This window comes from Elephas maximus, chromosome 12 (genome assembly GCF_024166365.1).
Source record: "Elephas maximus indicus isolate mEleMax1 chromosome 12, mEleMax1 primary haplotype, whole genome shotgun sequence".
Classification (NCBI taxonomy): Eukaryota; Metazoa; Chordata; class Mammalia; order Proboscidea; family Elephantidae; genus Elephas; species Elephas maximus.
In genome coordinates, this window is record NC_064830.1 from 89,119,035 (window position 1) to 89,140,798 (window position 21,764).

The 21,764-nt window shown below is 53.4% G+C and overlaps 3 protein-coding genes across 6 annotated transcripts; all 3 read left to right on the forward strand.

The window, feature by feature from the left end:
- Positions 1–3,828: 3,828 nt before the first annotated feature.
- On the forward strand, positions 3,829–10,969 carry MAPK3 (mitogen-activated protein kinase 3). The gene is made up of 9 exons (XM_049904086.1): positions 3,829–3,992; positions 5,073–5,255; positions 7,199–7,388; positions 8,022–8,138; positions 8,428–8,542; positions 8,896–9,027; positions 9,193–9,302; positions 9,398–9,552; positions 10,360–10,969. The coding sequence occupies exons 1-8, from the start codon at positions 3,829–3,831 to the stop codon at positions 9,518–9,520; spliced, it is 1,134 nt and encodes a 377-aa protein (XP_049760043.1). The 3' UTR covers positions 9,521–9,552; positions 10,360–10,969.
- An 88-nt stretch (positions 10,970–11,057) lies between these two features.
- On the forward strand, positions 11,058–17,131 carry GDPD3 (glycerophosphodiester phosphodiesterase domain containing 3). Of its 2 annotated transcripts, none has more exons than XM_049904087.1 (10): positions 11,058–11,733; positions 12,063–12,105; positions 12,348–12,483; positions 12,579–12,624; positions 12,774–12,892; positions 12,979–13,068; positions 13,421–13,554; positions 14,850–14,909; positions 15,015–15,066; positions 16,936–17,131. In XM_049904087.1, exons 1-10 carry the CDS (start codon positions 11,595–11,597, stop codon positions 17,071–17,073), a joined length of 957 nt encoding a protein of 318 aa, XP_049760044.1. In that variant the 5' UTR covers positions 11,058–11,594; the 3' UTR covers positions 17,074–17,131. The 2 variants fall into 2 exon arrangements, with proteins under 2 accessions (XP_049760044.1, XP_049760045.1); XM_049904088.1 differs by having other exon boundaries at positions 12,348–12,462.
- Positions 17,132–18,323: 1,192 nt separating this feature from the next.
- On the forward strand, positions 18,324–21,587 carry YPEL3 (yippee like 3). 3 transcript variants are annotated; one of them, XM_049903762.1, is made up of 5 exons: positions 18,324–18,574; positions 19,116–19,298; positions 19,402–19,445; positions 19,622–19,730; positions 21,105–21,587. In XM_049903762.1, exons 2-5 carry the CDS (start codon positions 19,182–19,184, stop codon positions 21,192–21,194), a joined length of 360 nt encoding a protein of 119 aa, XP_049759719.1. In that variant the 5' UTR covers positions 18,324–18,574; positions 19,116–19,181; the 3' UTR covers positions 21,195–21,587. The 3 variants fall into 3 exon arrangements, with proteins under 3 accessions (XP_049759719.1, XP_049759718.1, XP_049759717.1); XM_049903761.1 differs by having other exon boundaries at positions 18,324–18,472; XM_049903760.1 differs by lacking the exon at positions 18,324–18,574 and having other exon boundaries at positions 18,581–19,298.
- The last annotated feature ends 177 nt before the right edge of the window (positions 21,588–21,764 follow it).

The following is a 21,764-nucleotide window of genomic DNA, read 5'->3' on the forward strand; positions in this document are numbered from 1 at the left end:
AAAAGTAGAAATATGATAATATGAAATTACAGTCTGACCAGTTGTAGAGGGGATGGCTTTGGCAATAAAATGAGAAGAAATTGGTTGGATGCGGAGAGAAATGGTAAAATGAAAAACGACAAGGTTTGATCCTGAGAGAATGGTGGTAATACTAAAGCTAATAGAGTCTGGAAGAGAAACAGGTTTGGAAATAAAGAGGATGACTTTCATTGGACATGCTGAATATTTGTATCAGCTAGCCTCCAGGTAAAGCTGTGCAGCAAACACTGGAAATCTGGCACCAGGATGAAGGAGAAAGGCAATGGCTAAGGGTAGAGATTTTACATAAAGCAAAAAGTTGATGCCATAGGAGTGTGATGTGACTAAGGGGGATGGTGAAGAGAAAAAAGGCTGGTGAGAAGAGGAGCCCAGGGAAGGATGCCAGTAGGGACTGGCAGAGGTGGCGACAAAGATTTCAGAGAAAGGATTAGGTGAAGAAGGCCTATTCCTGAGGAGAGATGTTTGGCCATAGATATTCTCCAATATTTGAAGAGGTGTCATCAGAAAACTACAGCAGAGGTTTTTTAGATTAAGAAAAAAAAGTGTTGTTGTCATTAAGTGCCATCCAGTCGGTTCCAACTCATAGCCACCCTATGTACAAAAGAACGAAACACTGCCCCTGTCCTGCACCATCCTCACAATCCTTGTTATGCTTGAGCCCATTGTTGCAGCTACTGTGGCAGTCCATCTCATTGAGGGGCCTTCCTCTTTTTCACTGACCCTCCACTTTACCAAGCATGATGTCCTTCTCCAGGGACTAGTCCCTCCTGACAACATGTCCACAACATGTGAGACAAAGTCTCACCATCCTTGCTTCTTTCTGCTTTCATTCTGGCTGTACTCCTTCCAAGACAGACTTGTTCGTTCTTTTAGCAGTCCATGCTATACTCAATACTCTCCGCTAACACCAAAATTCGAAGGCGTCAATTCTTCTTCACCCTTCCCTTAAAAAATGGTCAGTACTTAAATCTTGACAAATTTGTAAATGCCCTCTGACCTCTATTTCTGCGTACTTGCTACCTTCTCGGTTAGTGATGATTAGTGGAGTTAGTTGAAATGGGAAGGTTCATTTGTGCTCTGAAAAAACAAGGTTCCAGTCCTTGAAATCACAAAAAGTTAAGAACTGGGTTTAAGATTTAATCTGGGTAAATACAGAGGACAGAGATAACCAACTAGAAGCTGCTAAAAAACTCAAACAAAGCAGTGAGCTGGGTGGGACATAATGAACTACCTGGAGAGGAAAATGATTCCTGGGGTCCCTTCCAACTCTACAATTCAATAAGCCTCTGTTTTTCTCTTCTCTTAAAAGGAAATAATAGTATTGACTTCATACGGCTTCTGTAAGGATTACAGGAGCTAATGTATATAAAAGTGCCTGGCACAGAATAGATGCTCAGTTTCTATCAGTTGAATGTGAATCAGTTCAATGGACTAAGAAATCCCAGTCCAACCGTCCGAGGAAATACCAACCACAGCCACTAGAGGGCAATCTCGGTCACTCTCTTCAATGAGACAAGTGCAGCCTGAGGTTGCAGGCGGCCTCACCGGATACACCAGCCTTTCCTATGCCGGGAAACACTCCCACTCAGGAAACCTGGCTTAGTGCTGAACTCCACGGTGTTTTCTCTGAGTCACTATATTCTCCTGCAGTTGCAAAATGATCTGGCAAAAATCCCTCAAAGGCTCTTACTGCTCACTGAGTAACATCCAAACTCCTTGCCAGAACCCAAGACCTTCCCTCACTCGATCTGGCCGCACCCAGCCAGCCTAAACTCCCCTTACTGCTTTAAACCCCAGTCACACTGGACAAGGCATGCTCCCGACCCTGTGCCTTGGCTCAGGCTGCTCCTCCTCCTTGACACCTTTCCTCTAGCCAAAAAAAAAAAATAGCCAGGCATGCTGAAATGCCACTGTTTTTCCAATGGCTCAATGCCACCTCCTCCATTATCCCTCCCTCACTTTCCCAGAAAGAGTGATCTCTCCCACCCCTGAGCTCACACTAGATGTTACATCCATTTATCTTGTATCCAACTGACTTATGTGTATACATTTTATCTCTTCAGTAGATAATAAACTCCAGGAACAGAGAGGCCAGTAGGTAATTTGTCCAGGGTAACACAGCAAGTGAGTGGCAAAAATGGGATTCTAACCTGGGCAATTCGGCTCCAGAGAACTCCTGCTCTTAACCACTAATTCATACTACAATCTTTCACCAGCTGCAGTGCCTAGCTCAGAGCTTTGCACACAGTGACGTTGAATAGTTTATCAGATGAATAGCTGAAAAAACTTTGATCTAATTTGCACCTCTTGAACCGTCATTGAGTTATGGGGTGTCGGGAATCAGCAACTCATCCATCAGAGTTGGAGTGCCTGGCCGTGGGTCTAATGATGAGCAATTTCAGAATTCTAATTACGATTCCGTTTTGCCTTTTGGTCTGGAACACATACAAGGATCTAAAAACATCCTTACTTACTGAAGCCTAGGAGATGTCTCCTTTTGTGAAGCTTCCAACGTATATTTTCAGTGTGAAATGAGGGAGGTGGACTGGATGCTCTGAGGGTCTTTTCTTCAGTTCTAACAGTCTGACTCTGAGGGACTAAGTACGGGATCAGAAAAAGCTTCTGCCTCCATATCAGGAGACATCATTTTGAGTCTCAGAGCTGTCATCACCGTGAGGTGACTGTTTACCCAAGTCAGTTAATCCTAGTCTCAGCTTCCCCATCTGTAAAACGTCATCTATTCAGTGCCAGGCACGGGGAGGGGGGGATGATACAGTAATGGACAGACATGGCCTCTGCTCATTCAGCTAAGAAAATCGGATGACACTTATATTTTAGGGTTGTCCTAAACTGAAATGATCCAAGCATTCTGTAAACTGCAGTGTCTGGTACAGGTTCACGATGCTCATCTTGCCAGGGTTCCCATTTTGCCAAATCCAATGGCAACAAAAACGTTTCCAATTTTGCGGTTTTGGGGAAAATCCAGATAGTGTTATCTTAATCAAACCCAGTCACCTCTGCATGCGGCCTTCTTGCCTCTCTCCTGCCTCCCAAGTAAAAGTTGGCTGGGGCTATCTGTGCTCCGGGCACTAATCAAGCAGCAGACCGCCACTGCTGCAGTTGCTGGCAGAGGAGAGGTACCCACAGCCCACTTCCACAGGCTCTGTCGACAAGCCAGACGCTGGGAATCTGGACCCCTGGGTTCACCAGCTCTCACTTGAGCTGAAAGGCTCCAGGTCACCAGGCCCCTCTGGAGGCAAGCCACATCTGTGATGAAGCCATCTTGCAGGGCTACTGTGAAATACCGAGGCTTATCAGGGGCGAGCCTGGCCAAACGACAAGGGGCCGGCGAGGGTTCCATCTCGAACCCCTGGGCGCGCCTCGGCCGCAGCCCTTCCTTCGGGAAGTCAGCGACACGTCCCGGCTGCACCACACACCCGCTGGACGGCTTCGGGACAAGTTCACCGGCCAGCCGTACTGGGCTCGTCTCTCCCCGGGGGGGGCGGTCCGGACCAGCCCTAAGACCGCCCCGTGGAGCCCGCGGGCGCCGAGGACCACAACGCCCGCAGGAGACAATCTGGGCGCGCTCAGGAGCGGACCACGTGACGCCCGCGGCCCAGCCTCGAGCTGCGCGGGAGCCAGGGGGCGGGGCGCCAGGGGCGGGGCGGGGCGCCAGGGGCGGGGCGGGGGCGGGACCCGGCGCGCGCCGCTCCGCGGTGACAGGGCGGGCGGGAAGGGGCGGGGCCTCGGGCGCAGCCGCCGGGGGGAGGTGGGAGGGGAGGAGTGGAGATGGCGACGGCGGCGACTGAGGGGGGCGGGGAGCCCCGGGGAGCTGATGGGGTCTGCCTGGGGGTCCCGGGGGAAGTGGAGGTAGTAAAGGGGCAGCCGTTCGACGTGGGCCCTCGCTACTCGCAGCTACAGTACATCGGCGAGGGCGCGTACGGCATGGTCAGGTGAGGGGGCGTCCCAGGGGAGGGGGCTGTTTAAGCGATCGGGGTGATTTAAGGGGAGGGGGCTCCGAGAGTGGGGGAGGAGAGGGGAAGGGGTGCTGAGTACTTCCTGAGATGTGGAGACTCGAGCGTCCCGAAGAGGCAGGGGACTGAGGAGGCTCGGGGAGCGTCCCGGGGAGGGGACCTTTGAGTGCCTTCTGGGGGAGGGGGCGCTGCGTGCGTTCCAGTGGGAGGGGGCTTGGAGGCCTTGAATGGATCATTCCATACTGAAGGGAGGGGCTTCTGAGTGTATCGAGGGGACCTGTGGGGACCTTGGGAGGAACGGGTGGAGACCCGGGGCCGAAGAGGTTAAGTGTTCTTGGGGAGGTAGTATCCTAAGGGGGAGTAAAGGACCTTCTTTGGAGAGAGGATGCCTGGGATTCTCCCACTGAGACTGTGCCAAAACAGTTTGGGAGAGAAGAGTAGCGCTTAGGGCTGGGCAGGGTGGGGCAGGGCTTTGGGCTGGGGGCCAGAGGCCCAGTGAGGGATGAGGGCCAGGAGTGCCTCCCTGCATCCTTTGGGAGGGGTCTGTGAACTCTCCCAGCCTCACCGGCTGCTCTGGGCTTCTGTTCCTGCGGGAACAGCTCTACTGCCCAGGTACTTCACCCTGACACCAACCCCTGCCTTGTCCCTTCTTTCCAGCCCTTCCTATGGCCCCCTCCGTCTCACTGTATTTGCCTCACTGTATGTCCTCTATTCATCTCCATCCCTGGACCTGTCTGGGGTTCAGGGCGCACACCCTGTGGGAAGAGGAAGATGAAGGTTCAGGGCAACTAGAATGAAAGGGGGGTGAGAATAGGGGATGTCAGCGAGCGGTCAGCCTCTTCCTCCGTTTGTGAAGTCACCAAAGGGCTGCCTGGCTGGTCCCCTGCCTTCTCCCTAGAGATCCCAGGCCTCCCCAGCAGGAAGGAACCATCATTGTTTATGGCTTGACCAGAGCCCTCTCCTGCTCCCTTCCCTCCCTGCCAAGGCCTGGGTGGGGCTACCAGTCCTGGACTCCCCCTTTATAAGGCCACACCATCAACATCTCTCTGGCCCTCTCAGCTCAGCTTATGACCACGTGCGCAAGATTCGTGTGGCCATCAAGAAGATCAGCCCCTTTGAGCATCAGACCTACTGCCAGCGCACGCTGCGGGAGATCCAGATCTTGCTACGCTTCCGCCATGAGAATGTCATTGGCATCCGAGACATTCTGCGGGCACCCACCCTGGAAGCAATGCGGGACGTGTATCCTTCACCTCTGCCGGATGGCTGGCCAGGCGTGGCCTTGGAGCTGGGCTGGGGACAGCATTGGCATTCTTTCTGCTTCCTTCTTCCCTACCACCTTCCAGAACAAACCCAGTAAAAGAAACTTTCTGGCCCGAGAGGCCACACACAGAGTGTTAAAGGATTGGGGCCTTCATTGAATCCTGGCCTGCTGCAGCCAGGCCATGTAGCCTTGGGCTAGTCCCTTTTCTGCCCTGTGCCTCAGTAGGGGGCTGGGTGAGATAGTCTCTATGGGAGCTTTGTCTTCTGACATCTGCAGTTCTGTGACATGATCCAGCCTCTGCCCACAGTTGGTTCTTGCTTAACAGACTGATTCTTTGCTCTCTAGACCCCAGACTGGAACGAAGGCAGGAAGGAAGAAAACTGCCTTTCCTTGAGGGCCTACTATGTGTAGAGAGCTGTGCCTGCCAAGTGCTTTGATGGTTCTTATTCTCCCTCCCAACTGCCCTAAGAGATGGGCCTTGTGAGCTCTATTTCAAAGATGAGGAAAAGGAGACTCAGAAAGTCCAAAATCAAGTGCTTCTGTTGCTGCCTCTTCCCCTTTCCCAAATAAGAACTTGTCTTTTCTCTGGGATTTCCCTCTCAGAACCCCACCCAAGTCACCTCTGAACTTGAACCTTGCCCAGGGAGGGACAGCCTAACTTTTGTTGGCCTCCTCTGATATTGCTTTCCTGGTTTGTTGTCCACTTCCTGCCTGGCTCGATGGCTTCTGTTTTCAGCAGCTTATGATACCATCACCCCTTCTCCCATCCCAGACCGCCACCCAAAGTAAATAAAAACCAAACCTGTTGCCATCGAGTTGATTCCAACTCAGCAACCTTGTAGAATAGGATAGAGCTGCCCCGTAGGGTTTCCAAAGAGTGGCTGGTGAATTCAAACTGCCAGTGTTTTGGTTAGCAGCCATAGCTCGCTGTAGCTCTTAACCACTGCATCACCAGGGCCCCAGCCTCCACCCAAGAGTGGGGATTTGCCCTGTAGAGTCTGCAGCCTCCACCACAGACTGGACAGGGAATCTCTGTGCTTACCCTGACTTGCTGTGTGACCTTAAGCCAGTCACTGCCTCTTGCTGGGTCTCCCCATCTCTAAAGCAGCAGGGTTGGTCCACATGTCCTCAGAAGGCCCTTTTGAGGCTGATTCTAAAAGATATTCAGTACTTATTCCTCCAGAGACAAGCCAAATGGCATTTATTTATATTTAATATTTGTTTTATCTTAAAATGTAAATGTACATTTATTCCTCAATCTTCTGATTTTTGGCCAACGACTCTTCTTTGAGTAGGAGTGTGCTGTTGGGAGTATCTCCTCATTTTTCTTGCGCAAACCATTCCCATCAGGCAGGAATTTAAAAATAAGCAAATATTTATTGCATGCCAGATGGTGTTCATGCATTATCTCATTTAACCCTCTCAACAGCCATGTGGCACGGACATTTATAATAGTTGATGTTTGCTGATTACTTACTATGTGTCAAACACTGGGCTGACTGTTTTACATGGGTTTTGTCATCCTGTCCTCACAACCACCCTCTAAAGAATAGTTATTTCCTTCATTTGCAGATGGGGAAATAGAGGCACAGACAGGTCAGAAAGCCAGTGAGTAGTAGAGTAGGGATTTCAGACTTTGGTATGTTAACTCCTACGCTGGTGCTCTGAACTGTGAAGTTCTCCCTTTCACAGTTTAGAGCCATAGAACACAACTGCCTTGCTCAGGGTCACCCAACTGAGATGTGAAGATGCCCCAAGCCCCACAGCTGAGTATGAGCCCTGTCTGGCTAACAATATGGGCTGGTAAATCTGAGTCCAAAGGGTCCCAACTGGAGGGGACGTGCAGTCTAGCTTATTCTCCTTAACCCAGTTCCTCCTGCTACCCCCGGCCTGGGGAGGGGTTCTCTGGTGCCACCCTCAGCTACATTGTACAGGACCTGATGGAGACAGACCTATACAAGTTGCTCAAAAGCCAGCAGCTGAGCAATGACCATGTCTGCTACTTCCTCTACCAGATCCTGCGGGGCCTCAAATATATCCACTCTGCCAATGTGCTGCACCGAGACCTAAAGCCCTCCAACCTGCTCATCAACACCACCTGTGACCTTAAGGTCAGGGGTTCGGGTGCTTCTCTAGGGGCTTCCAGGTGGCCCCATAAGCTAGAGCCAGCCTCCCCCTCTCTGCCTTTGGTTTCCTTGCCTCTATCAGGCACACGATTACTCTCCATATTTCTGAAGGATCTTGGACAAATGGTTCTGTGGGGTCCTCGTGGCCTGGGAGACATGTCTCTTTAGCCTTTGGAAGAATTTCTAGCTGACAGCTGGAAAAGAAGTAGGACTGCCTCAGGAGTGAGTTTCCTGTACCCAAAGGGCCAAAAGGTGTAGCAGAGTTCCTGGGAACTCCTTGGGGGCTAAGTCTGTCAGGGAAGGCTTCCTGGAGGAAGTGGGATTAGCAGAGGCATGGTGGCAGCAGTTTGCTACGCAGGGGGCCCCTCCCTGTGAAGGACTGGAGGCTGAGAGTTACCCTGCTTTCTGTTCACTAAGTAGTCTGCGCTAGGCAGGACTGTGCCCATCAGAAGGGGAACCATTTCCTTATTTGCACAAAGACGCAGTCTAGGTCAGCGGAAGCCCATTGTAGAGAGCATCCCAGGCAAGGGGAACAGCATGGGCAAAGGTGCAGCGATACAACTGCTTGAGCTGTGGAGGCCTTGAGCATCGAACTTAGCAGCCTGGGTTTGATTCCAGATCTGTGATTTTGGCCTGGCCCGGATTGCCGATCCTGAGCACGACCACACCGGGTTCTTGACAGAGTACGTGGCTACACGCTGGTACCGGGCACCAGAGATCATGCTCAACTCCAAGGTAGGGGGGCTGCCTACCGCTGCAGGGAGGGGGCCAGGTCCTAGGGAGCCCTGGGCCACCTCCAAGCAAGGCACTGACCCCCATGATGCAGGTAGTTCCCCCCTGGGCCCTATCTCATCACTCCAGCCCTTGGGCTTGGAAAGGAAGCTGAGTATTCAGTCCTCCAGGCCTCTGCCCTCTGCCTCACTGGCCAGTGTTGGATCTAGGTTGGGGATGGTGGGTTGGCCCAGACAAGAAGGCCTTGTATTGAGGCTGGCTCAGGACCCCATCACTCTCTCCGCCTCCCCAGGGCTATACCAAGTCCATCGACATCTGGTCTGTGGGTTGCATCCTGGCTGAGATGCTCTCCAACCGGCCCATCTTCCCTGGCAAGCACTACCTGGACCAGCTCAACCACATTCTGAGTAAGGGGGCCCTGGTCGACTGAGTGGGAGGGAGATTAGCTTATCAGAAATGAGAATTCTTTAGGGTCGTTGAATCTGTAGGGTCACAACATGTTGAGCCCCTGTATCATCTCACAGTATTTCAAGGCAAAGGCAAGTCTAAACTGTACATTTAGGAAGTGCTAGAGCTGGAATTTGAGCCTAGGGTTTCCTGAATGCAGACCCTTTGCTTTTCACCCCAGGCAGAGGTGACTCTGTGAGGGCCTGGAGTCAATCACTGGGGGGAGGACGGGACTCTGGTTCTTAGCTCCTTGCCTTTTCTACTCCCAGGAGGGAGTAGAAATCTCTCACCGAGTCACCTGCGTCACCCATAGGTATTCTGGGCTCCCCATCCCAGGAAGACCTGAATTGTATCATCAACATGAAGGCCCGAAACTACCTACAGTCTCTGCCTGCCAAGACCAAGGTGGCCTGGGCCAAGCTCTTTCCCAAGTCAGACCCCAAAGGTGAGAGAGACTTGAGGACTGCTGTCGGATAAAAACTGAGTGGAGACGGTGTGTGAGCCCAGCAGCTGTCTGAATAGACAGGCCCCAGGGTACTGAGAAGCAGAGTGATGCTTCGGGGAACTACTCAAGCTTGCCCTTTGACCTTTGACTCCTGCCCTTCCCTAGCGCTTGAACTGCTGGACCGGATGTTGACCTTTAACCCGAACAAACGGATCACAGTAGAGGAAGCACTGGCCCACCCCTACCTGGAGCAGTACTATGACCCCACAGATGAGGTGGGTCAGCTACCAGCAGCAAGACTGACAGGTAGGTGGGTGGGTGGGCATCCCCCAAGGGATAGCCTGAGCCCTTGTTGTCTTTGTCACCACAGCCGGTGGCCGAGGAACCCTTCACCTTTGACATGGAGCTGGATGATCTACCCAAGGAGCGACTGAAGGCACTCATCTTTCAGGAGACAGCCCGCTTCCAGCCTGAGGCACTAGAAGCCACTTAAACTGGACAGATGCCCCTGCTCCCTGGGGCCTGGTGAGTGCTCCCCACCAACACAGACCCACTCTGATACCGAGGTGTTCAGCACGCCTCCATACGGTCTCTCAAGCTTGCCTCACACCCATGATCCACATGTATGGTGGTAAGAGAAGGGCCCGGAGCCTGCTCGGGCCACAGAACTGTGGTGTATCCCATCCCCTTGCCTCCAGTCCCAAATGCTTCCCCGTTAACGCCCTGCATCCTCCAGCCCCAGTAGCCATTCCAGGCCCTCAGAGGTTATTGAGGGCCCCTCTCACCATCTGAGGAACAGAGCCAGGCTCTGACTCTCAGTGTGGACAGAGAGGCAGGTGGGGCAGTGGTTGCTCTGGGAGGAGCACCAGACCTCCTCACACCTCATGCTCAGGTCAGCAGTTCACACACCGTTGGGGAACCCTGCTGATCCTAGGTCCACCCCTGCTGCACTCTCCTCCCTCCAGTCTCCTTCCTGCCTCTCACCAGCTGTGGCCTGGGTTCAGACCCCAGCTCTGCCACATAAGAGCTGCATCATCTTGTAGAAGACGCACCTCAGTTTCCTAGAGACCATTCTAATAAGGAGAGCAAATGCTTCATAGTACTAAGCACTATCATAAGAGGCTGACATATATTAACTAATCCTAATCCTCACAGCAGTGCCTTGAGATAGGTTCTGTTATTATCCCCATTTTACAGATGAGGAAACTGAGATACAGAGAGGCTAAATATCTACCCAGCTGTGAGAAGGAAATGGGAAGAATTGAGGTCAGGGCTCTGACAGGTTCTGTCGTGGGTACTCATGGTTCCTTTCCTGCCTGCCTTTTCATTTAGGCCCTGCCACCTGCCTGCCCCTCCCCTGCTGGACTGTTAGAAAATGGACACTGCCCAGCCCAGACCCTGGCAGCCCCGGCCAGGGCAGAGGGCGGGCCTGGCCACCTCTCCCTGTGCTTGGACTTCCTGCTTCAGGCAGACCAAGACCTTTTTCCCTTTCTCCCTTTTCCCCCCCCCCAGGGCCTGAGGGACTCAGGTAACCCCAAAGCAAACTGCCCTCCACCTTGCTCTGCCTGCACTTACCCCAGCTATCTCAGTCTCTGGTAGTTCTGGAATCAGGGGGACCTGACTGCCCCCAGCACTTACTAAGGGGTGGCGAGGGGGTGGGGGCACTGAGTAGGGACTTCTGGCTAGCCTTGCTCCACTCACCTCATCAAAACCCCACCCCGTTTTCCCTGAGGAACATTCCTAAGTCTCAAGGGCTAGTATCCCTGAGGAGCAGGGCCCAGGCCTCAGCCCCCTCCCCCGCAAAGCTGCCACATTTAACGCCCTGCTGCTTCTGTGTGTGGGTGATCAGAAGTGGAGGTGGGGGCACATGGCGAGCCCGGTGCCCCCTGCCCACCTCCCTGTGCCTGTATCTAATATATAAATATAGAGATGTGTACACGGATGACCCTGGCTCTGTCTGTTCGCCGATGTCCCTGACCCTACTAGTGCCCAAGCCTCTTCCCAGTTGTGATTTTACCCAGCCTTGGTGACCTTTGGTGGCTCACCATCATCCTACCCATCTGGCCAGGTGTAAGGAATTCCAGACTCTTGGAAAGAGTGGGGTCAGTTTTCCCCTTAGTCACCGTCCTTGTCCCCTCCAATGACTTCCTGTCTAACTGGCTAGGGGTGACTTGGGGGTGACTCAGGTACACCCTACACAGCCCCAGATTCTTTGGAAGTTGCAATGGCAGATGTGTTTCCTGGCCATAAGCACCAGTGGGAGGGGGGAAGATGGCAGCAGACCTGGTGGTGGGGACTTCATTCTCCCAATGTGCCTGAGGATAGAGGTATGCCGGGGCCTGTGAGGCGTCTATGGGTGTGAGACTCAGGCTGCCTCTACAGCTCCCTCTACCCCAGCCCTAGCCTGCAGCCTGGCCCCGAGCCAGCAGCAGGCTCAGCAGGTCCCAGGGGCGTGGTGGCGGCCAGTGGTAGAGCCAGCCTACACCAGCCAGGCAGGCAGCAAGGCAGCACAGTCCGTCAGGGACATAGAGCTCTCAGCAACCAGAGCCCTGAGCTGCAGTGCAGCCATGAGCCCTCTGCTGTACTATGCCCTGCCCACCCTGGGTGGCTACATCATGCTCTCCATCTTCTTTCTGCGCCGGCCACGCCTACTGCACACACCTTGGGTTCCAGCCTTCTGTCCCCGCCTGGGGGCCCACCGAGGAGGTGAGCTGGGCCGGGGTGGGAAGGGGGTTGGGGCAATAGCAGTTGAGGGTGGAGCAGGGGTAGCAAGACAGGTGCCAGGGTGGATAGGAGAGAGTAGGTCTCCAGGACAGGATTCTAGAAGGGGGTCAGCTAGCTTCCAAAGTAGGAGGAGAGAGCGAGGGCAGGACATGGAATAGGCAAGAAGTACCTGTGTGGACTGGGGGCGATGAGGCAGGGGATCCGAGGCGAAGGAAGGAAGAAGGCCAGAAAGGGGGAATGTCGAGTGAAAAGGTCAGGGCCAGGCTCCTGGACCCCAGACCTCAGGGACCCACTCTGGCTGCCCCATCCAGGATCCGGAGAGAGGCTGGAGAACACCATGGAGGCCATGGAGAAGTGAGTGTGTCTGCCCTTGACCCACAGTTGCCCTGTAAGGTTGTGCCGGTTGTACATGACAGGACACCAGGGGGTCATTTACTGCCGTGTTTGGGTGACCAGAGCACCCTGGAGTGGTACAGTGTACAACCTGCACATCCCGCCTTGCCCTCTGCCCCCATCTTACCCCCAAACCTCCCTCAGACCGTGCAGTTTGGCCCCATCCCCCATTCCCTGCTCCCCACTGACCTTTACTCCCACAGCGCCATGGCCCTGAGAGCCGACTTCTTAGAGCTGGACTGCCAGCTGACAAAGGATGGTGTGGTGGTGGTATCCCATGACAAGAACCTGTTACGCCAGTCGGGCCTGAACAAAGAAGTGAGCAGCCTGGACTTTGAGGTGGGCTTTATCCCAGCCCCCACGCCACATCCCAGAGAGTTGCCACACCTCCATTCCTGCCTCCTAGTGACATCCTCCCTGCTCTCTCCCCTCAGGACTTGCCTCTCTACAAGGAGGAGCTGGAGGTTTACTTCTCACCTGGTGAGAGCATGGACTGTGACCTCTGGGCAGAGCTGAGCCTGAATGGGGCAATAGCTTCAACTTCCTGCCTTCTTTTCTCCTCTGGGCTGCCATTCCATGATCCCCCTCACCACCAATCCTTCCCTGATTCCTCTTCCCACATCCCACAGGCCACTTTGCTCACGGGTCAGACAGGCACATGGTGCGCCTGGAGGACCTGTTCCGGAGGTTCCCTCGGACACCCATGAGCGTGGAGGTCAAAGGGGAGAACGAAGAGCTCATTCACAAGGTGGCACTGTGGCTGGGGGTTGGAGCTCCAGGCAGTGGAGAGAGACCTGGCTCTCCTCTTTACTGCCTGCTCCCCCCCACTGCCAGATAGCAGGCCTGGTGAGGTGCTTTGACCGCAGCGAGATCACCGTCTGGGCCTCGGAGAAGAGCTCAGTGATGAAGAAGTGCAAGGCTGCTGTGAGGCTGCTTTCCCTCCCTGCGCCTGGTTTCCCTGCAGCCTCTCCTCCCAGGAGCTGGAATCCAGCCCCGCCTAAGGGGTCTAGACCTGAGGCATCTGGGAGGATTCTGGGGGAACGGGTCTCAAAGGGGAGGATGTAGAGAGGTGAGGTATGGAGGAAAGTGTGAGCAAAGGTGTGAAGATGGGAATGATGGGAACGAGGAGGCTGTACTGAGCCAGGTGTGGCTTTGATCCCACAGGTAGCAGGGAGCCCCTGAATGTCCAAGGCTGTTCCCCCTGCACCCTGAGCGTCCGTTCCTCTTTCCCAGGAGCAGACTGACCCTTTTCGTACTTCTTCCCTTTTCTCTCCAGAACCCTGAGATGCCCTTCTCCTTCACGCTAAGCCGAGCATTTTGGATGCTGCTGCTTTATTACGTGGGACTGCTGCCCTTCATCCCAATCCCTGAGAAGTTCGTCTTCTCATTCCTGCCCACCATCATCAACAGGTACTGGTGTTTGGGGGCAGGGGATGGGACCCTTGGAGATCCCTCTGGTCTAACCCCATTGCTCAGGGTCCTCTCAGCCTGGCTGTGGAAGAGGAGACTCTGGCTCCCCAGCTCCTTGGCTTCCCTCAAACCTAACTCCAAGGTCTTTTTAAAACAGTGGCTCTTACCCAGCATTCACAAAAACGAAGGGAGCCATGAGCCCCCTGAAATTATATGCAAATGTGTATTGATGTAGAGTTTTAGGGGAAAGGGTTTGCTTATTGTTTATTCAACAGATATGTACTCTGTTGTCATTCATCCTACTCTATGCCAGGTGCAGTTAGTTACATTAGTAAATAAGACCAACGTGGGGCGGGGAGGCCCTTGGTGAGCTTACACTCTGGCTGGGAAGACAGTCATTAATTTCAGCAGCACTCTTGTCAGATTCTCAAAAGAAAAAGGCAAGCCATTTCCTGCTAGTAGACAAGGATTAACAAAGTAACAGCCACATAAGGAGCTGAGTAAAGTATCAGGGATTTGGATACTTCCTGGTTCTCAAATCCAGCCTCTGCCCTTTGCTTCCTGCGAAGTCGTCCCCAGTGGCTTTCTCCTCCCTCTTGTCCTGAGGGAGGCTCCTCAGCCAGCCCCCACAATCCTTAGCTACAGGGAGATCATTACAGCACAAAACTTTTTCTGCAGGATTTGCAAATTATTTGTACATTGTTTAGCTTAATTGAGCTTTAAGCACCCCCAGGAGGTATAGGAATCATGACCCCCATGGTACTCATGGAGAATTTGAGACTCAGAGAGGCTCTGTGACTTGCCCAAGGTCACACAGCTGGAAGTACAGGCTTGTCTTGGTTCTGGCTCCAAAGGCTGCCCTGGAAATTGTGAAAAGAGTATCTGAAGTCCTCCCTGGAGCAGAACAGTTAGGGGCAAGTAGCCAACTCATTAAGCCCTGTCAGGTCTCAATAAATTGATTGGGCCCAACCAGGAGAATATCCAGACTGAGTGTCCAGCTTCTGAATCAAACTGGGTTCTGGTCTTGGCCCCACCACTCACTTGCTGTGTGACCTCAGGCAAGTTACTTTAGCTCTCTGAGACTGTTTCCTCAAAATGATGAGGGGAGGGGCACACGCTGACATCAAAGTGTGGATTCAAAGATACCGGAGTAGGATCTTGCCGAACGATGGGCAAATTGTTCATCTGGGTGACCACTAGGGTTCTTCTGGAGGGTCCAGGGTCACACTGGTCAGGGAGTCACTACTACCCAACCCCATCCCATGTGGCTGACCTCCAACACTTTCTGTCCACAGGACCTACTTCCCATTTTCCTGCCCTGGGCTGAACCAGTTGGCGGCTATGGTTTCAAAATGGTGAGGTGGGCAAGAAGGTTGGGTTGAGTATTCCCCATAGAGACCCACTACAATCCTCCTCCTTTGACCCCTCGCATCATCACCCTTGCCACCTCCTCCCCCCAGGTTCATCATGAGAAAAAGCCTGATCCGACACTTGGAGGGGCGAGGGATACAGGTAGGACCTGATTATCACTCCCCCTCAGCAAGCAGGTGATTCAAGGCATTGGGCCTGGCAGCTGAGGTCCAGTCACAGCTCTGCCACTAACTAACTGGGTCATTTGGGCAGGTCACTTTACCTTCCGAGTCAGTTTCTTCATCTGTAGAATTGGGATGATGGTAGTATTAGCTCTTTGGGATATGTAACTAGTACTGAATAAGGGCTTGATAAATGTTAAGGTGATGATGTATTGAACCTACTATGCTGATCCCTGATGAGCTGACTGGAGAAAGGCCGGAGAAGGGGGAAACCAGGCCCAGCCAACCCCTTCCTGCTCACCTGAGCGTCTACTTTGACCAAGTCATTCAGTTAGCAAACCTCTGTTAAGCATGTACTATGTTCTCGGCACTGTGGTACTGGGGATTGAGCCAAAAAAAAAAACCAAACCAAACCCAACCCATTGCTGTAGAGTTGATTCCAACTCATCGTGACCCTATAGGACAGAGTGGAACTGCCCCATAGGGTTTTCAAGGAGCACCTGGTAGATTTGAACTGCTAACCTTTTGGTTAACAGCTGTAGCTCTTAACCACAGCAACACCAGGGTTTCCAGCGGATTGAGCAGGGAACTTAAAATGAAGAGTAAAGAAATGAAGCAAGCCATCACAAGGCAATGAGTGGACAGAAAGGAAACAGTGTCGTGGTCTTCGGGGTCAGGGAGGGCCTTCCTGAAGGAGTGAGGTGTGAGCAGCCACATGAAAGGTGAGAGGAAGCTAACTCAGAGAAGGAAAGGAAGAACATTTCAGGCAGAACGCTTAGCATGTGGGAAGGCTGGAGGAGCTGGAGAACACCATGGTCAGAGGAACTGAGGGGTTCCATAGGGCTGCAGCCTGGAGGAAGTGGCATAAGCTGAGCTGGAGACGGCAGCAGAAGCTGAGGCAGGCAGGCCCTGTGAACCTCAATAAGGAGCTTGGACTTCAGCCCAAAGGGAAAGGAAGCTTTTGAGGGTCTTAAAAAACAGAGGAGAGAACTGATCCTACTTAGGTTTGTCGAGGTGAGGGTTATTCTGGCCACTAAGTGGAGAGGAGATTGTGGGGGACAGTATGGAATCAGAGAGCCCCTTAGGAAGCTGCTGCTGCCACCGATAGGACTTGGGCCTGGGTGGCAGCAGTGGGGATGGATGGAAGAGTTAACTCACAAAGAGGCCAGGACTGGGCTGCTGATTGGATGTGGGGGAGAGGGAGGGACGGGAATGACAAAGCTCTTTCAGATGAGCGCTCTCACTTCAGGGATCGTCACCACAATTCTGTCAGATTGACGATCACCCTCATTTGTCAAATTAAGAAAGCGGGAGGCCTGGTGACTTGCCTGGGTTAAAAATACCGTCTTCACCTACCTCATTGCCCACTGGGAAGCAGTGGCATGCTGGTAGATGCTCAAAAGCCGGCTCTCCGGGATTTGAAAAAAAAAAAAAGGTGGGGGGAGGGGGCCTGATTTGAGCCAATTTCCCTGGTGTAAATACTCACACCTTTGGTCAATTTCAAGCTACCAAGTCACTGAATGCAGAGTTGGGAAGTGATGTGTGTAGCATTGCCACCATCCAGATTCAACAGATGTAAATAACCTCAGAACACTGGTAATAGCAAAACGTTTAGGGAAACGATGCGTTTGAGGTATTTATTATCTTTGGTTTTAGTAGACTTTATTTAATTATAAGTTCATATCATTTCATTTTTAATAGCAGCTGTGTTTAATAACCAGTTTACAAAATGCCTGAAAACTTATCAGCTCCAGCATTCCACGACTAGGAGGGCTCCACAGAGGAGGAGAAAAAGCCATGTTCCAGGTAAAGTCATTTGGAAACTACAAGCCCTTTCCTCCCTGCTCAGGTGATATTTTGGTGCCTTAACGAAGAGTCGGATTTTGACGTGGCCTTCGGCCTGGGGGCCACTGGCGTCATAACCGATTATCCCACAGCCCTGAGGCGCTATCTGGACAACCACAGAACAGCTGCTCGGGCCTCCTAAGCTCGAAGGCCCTCCCTGTGTCCTTTGTTTCTCCTTCCCAATAAATATTTTCTTTTTAGTCATGTGTTTGTGCTTGGGGAGGGGATCCTGGAAGACTGTAAAGATGGTTGCTGGACAGGGGAAACGAAGGCCTGGGGCTCTAACCAGCTTGACCCACTGGTTCCACTACATTCCAGACCCAGTGTAATGCCACACCCTGTGCCACTCTGGCCTCCACTCTTCCTCAAGAATGTCCCTTGCAGGGCCAACCCAGGTGTCCTGGCCCCCAGCCCCTTTTATTGAGAGACACAGATGATGGTCCCATTCTCCTGAGGCCATTAAGAGCTCCAGACACACAGCAAGGGACTTGCTCTCCCATGTCCTGCCCCTGTGGGCCTCCTCGCTGGGCTGCAGAGGATGGACATGAGTGGGACAGCCGAGTTCACAGCACCCATCTACTGCTTCAGCAGTTCCGACCTTCCACTCCAGAAAGCCTGTCTTCCCAGGTGCTCAGGCTTCCGGAAGTTAGCCCTCCCCAGCCTTGGTACCTTAGTCATTTATCCATTCGCATATTTCACAAACATCAGCTGTCTCTAGGGTAGGCTGGGTACTGGGGCCCCAGCTGTAAAAAGGCAAGTTTAGCATGGCAGACATGCTTAAACAGACATCATCAACTGAATTCAGAGGGGGCACTCAACCCAGGGGTCTGGGCATCAGAGGAGACTGCCTGGAGGAGATGACGCTGGACAATAGGAATTTGCCTGTTCCCAGGATCTGGCTCCCAGACAGGCACCTTTAAGCTCTTCCATTCTAAGTGAACTGAGCCTGCTCCTAGTGCTATGGCAGAAACTATGGAATCAGACCAAAGTGAGAATCCGAATCATAATCCTGGGAGACTTGCTAAACATCTCTGGGCCTGGATTCCTCGGTTAAATGGGAACAATAGTAGAAACTGCCTCATAGGATATACTGCAGGGATTAAAAGAATGAGGTGCAATCGGTGGGAAACTATTATTTGCAGGGTGCATGAGTCCAACCACTCTCTCCCTCCTGATCATTGCTCTTTAAAGGACCACCCAGGCCCGGGGCGCTGCGGGCCCACGGGTTTGTCTGCCGGCCACAGCCGCATTTCCGGGCCGGCCAGAGTCCGGAGCAGGAGGAAGGGCAGCCCGGGCCTGCGCTGGCCGCCCGATGACGCGCCCCCTCATTTGCATGCTGCACGCCGATTGGCCACGGCGGCCGCCGGGACAAGAGGCCGGCCCCCTCCCCCTCCCGCCGCATCGGCGGCAGCAGCTGGTCTCGGTGTAAACAAGTCGCGGCGGCTGCGAACCCGGGCCGGGGGGACGGCGCCCGCTAGGAGCGCCCCCCACTCCTAAGCCAAGCCACCCCGGCGGACCGGGCCCTCGCGCGCCCAGGCGAGGTGAGGCCCCGCGCCCCCGCCCAGCCGACGAGGACTGCCCCTTCTCCCGGCGCCCGCTCCCAAAGCCCCCCCCCGCGCCCCAGGTGAGCTCCGGGGTCTCAGGTAAGGCTCCGGGATGCAGGTAAGATCCCCTCGGCGTACGTAAGGCCTCAGCGTCCCCAGGTAAGAGCCCCTCCCCTTCTAGATGACCCTCCACCTTCAGTGAGGCCTCCTGCCACCTTTAGGTGAGGGACCTTCTCCCCAGGTGAACTCCCTGTATCTTAAGTGAAGCCCCTGCTACAGTCCAAATGAGGTCCCGAGGACCACGTAGTTTTAAACCTCCCATGCTCCCCCTAAATTGGGAACTGACAGCCCATGCACTCTAAAGCCCCTTCCTCCAGCTTCAGCTGCCAGGCCAGCAGTGGTGAGGCCAGACGCAAGTGGGTGACTCACCTTGGGCTCCTCCTAGCCTCAGTTTCTCCACTGATGCAACCTGAAGCCTCCTCAATCAGTCAAAACTGAGACGACTCTGGCCCCTGGGGAGGCTACTGGCTCTGGGGAGAGGAGACAGCAGCCAAGTGTGACAGAGAGAGTCCCCATGGCCCTGGGCGTGCCTACGTGTGTGTCCCAGGGCCTGACAGCCCATTCCCTCCCTCCCTGGCAGGCACTGGGCTCCCTCTGCTCCCCGTGGGCCGCTCCCCGCGTGGGGCCACTGCCCCCGGCCCCCGCCATGGTGCGGATTTCAAAACCCAAGACGTTTCAGGCCTACTTAGATGATTGTCACCGGAGGTATAGCTGTGCCCATTGTCGAGCTCACCTGGCCAACCACGACGACCTCATCTCCAAGGTAACCAGGCCACAGGTGGGGCTGCAATGGGAGACTGGTGGGGCTGCTTGGCAGCTCCCCACCAGTCACCCTGACCCCTTCCTCTCTTCTTCCCACCCTTTAGTCCTTCCAGGGCAGTCAGGGGCGTGCCTACCTCTTCAACTCTGTGTGAGTATTCAGCCTCCCTCATCTTTTTCCCTGACCTCTGCTGTGACCTGTGACCCCTGGCATCATGCTGAGGCTCCCAGAGTCCCCTGATTGAGGCAGCAAGCTATGACCACCTTTCACTGGAGGGAGGCTTATGATGGTGGGACCCTCCCTGGGACTGCCCTATGTCCCCACAGGGTGAATGTGGGCTGCGGGCCAGCCGAGGAGCGGGTGCTGCTGACAGGCCTCCATGCTGTCGCTGACATCCACTGCGAGAACTGCAAGACCACTTTGGGCTGGAAATATGTGAGTTAGTGACCTCTGACCCCAGGCTAGCCTCTGACCTGACCACATCACCTCCTCCTCACAATCAATCATTTGGTGATCTTTCAAAGTGCACAGGCCTAGCTCATACAAGTCTGCTTTTTGATCCCCTGACCATGTTCTGTTCTTCTCTCATATCCTGCAAGGGCTTTTAGGAATTTTCTCAATTCATCCCTTCCCTCACAGGCCCTAGCATCCTCATTTTAGAAATGAGGATATAATCAGAGTCACTGTTTATTGAATGCTCATGTGCCGTGTGTTTGGGATGTATTATCTCAGTCATTACAACAGTCCTTCAGGTAGAGTCTATTATTACCTCCATTTTACAGAAGAAGAAATGGAGGCCCAGAGGTGTTAGGTAATTCGCCTACGGTCATACGACTGGTACATTGCCCAATAGGGACCAGAATCCTAATTTGTTTTTTTTCCAAACCTGTGACCACCAGATTATACTGTTATTCAGAGGGTCAGAGTGGTTGTCCAAGACCTCACAGCAACATGGAGCTTGGTTGGGTCTCTTCTTCCACTGTCCTAATTGCCACTGCTACTGTCCAGGGTCTGATTTCACTACCCTGAGTCTCATTTCTTTATCTAGCATTTGAGGATAAAGCCACCGCCTGGCACCCGAGGTTGTTTGGGGGATCTGATTAGATGCAGTAAAGGAAGATGGTCTTGGGAAACTGCAGGAGACAGGATTTCTCAGGCATGGCCTGGAGCTGCAGTGTCTCTGTGAGGTGTGTGCCCCAGGCAGAGACAGACATACAGCCCTGGCCTGAGTTCACCCCGGCCCTGTTATAGATTTACTGTGTGTACCTGGGCAGGTGCTTGACCTCTCTGGGCCTCTGTTAAATAAAGAGGTGGCCTAGTCCAGAGTTCAGAAACTCAGGTGCCTGCAGGGCCAAATAGAAACCCTAGATTTGGAAAAGTGGTAACAAAGATCTAGGGAAGGGGAAGTCTATGGAAAACTGGAGTAAGCATGGCTTGCCTATATTTTAGTATTTTAAATTATTTTTATCGAACTCTGCTCGCCAAACAAAACACATGGATAGGCCAAAATTGGCCCATGGGCCACCAGTTTGCCACTCCTGGCTTATGAAATCTTTTAGACACTTCATATCCTCTCTGTTGGAGCCAACATTATTAGTAAAAAGTGCCCGCGATCCAGTGAGTTCTACCCCATAGTGAGAAACTTGGCCCTGTCATCTACCAGCCGTGTGACCGCAGGCAGTGGCTTGGCTTCTCTGGGTAACAGTTTCCTAAATATGTAAAATGAGGCCAATCATGACCCCTGTTCCAGCACTTGTCCCTTGGTAAGGCTGTTGCTTCAGGGGTGACTGGTCCCTCCTCTCCTTTCAGGAACAGGCCTTCGAGAGCAGCCAGAAGTACAAAGAGGGGAAGTACATCATTGAACTCAACCACATGATTAAGGACAATGGCTGGGACTGACTGATCCCTGCTCCTGACTCATGTGGCTCCAGCCCGGCCTGGCAGCCGGGGGGCGCCACTGGCCTCCCTCCTTGCCAAGGGCACTCTGGCCCCTCAGAGCCCCTGCAGAGGAAGGACCCAGCTCCTGTACATATATTTTATTGCATGCACTGTGACCTTGGGGGGAAAATCAGAAGGGGGACTGTGCCTCCACCTCTCCTGCGATCTGGCTGGCTTGGATCTCGTTTTTAAATCCTTTCAACCCTGGCTGCCCTATAGATATGGCCTGAGTGCTGCTCTCTAGGCCCTAGTGCCCCGTAAACTTCTCATCCCACTCGCCCCTCTTACCCCACGCGTGTCAGCACCCCTCATTCTGTAGCGTTTGTAAATAATAAAACAATGACGTGGAGACTGTCCCAGGCTCACGTGGAATCCGAGAAGGGGGGGACTCAAATGCAGATGCCTGGCCCTATAGACCTGCTGCTTTCTGAGCCCCGAGAGGTGTGGGGCAGGCACGGCCGTCCATGCTGGGAGCCTGCGTTCCTGGGTCCTGGCTTCAGCCATCTTCTCTGGGACTCAGGTTGGGTCTAG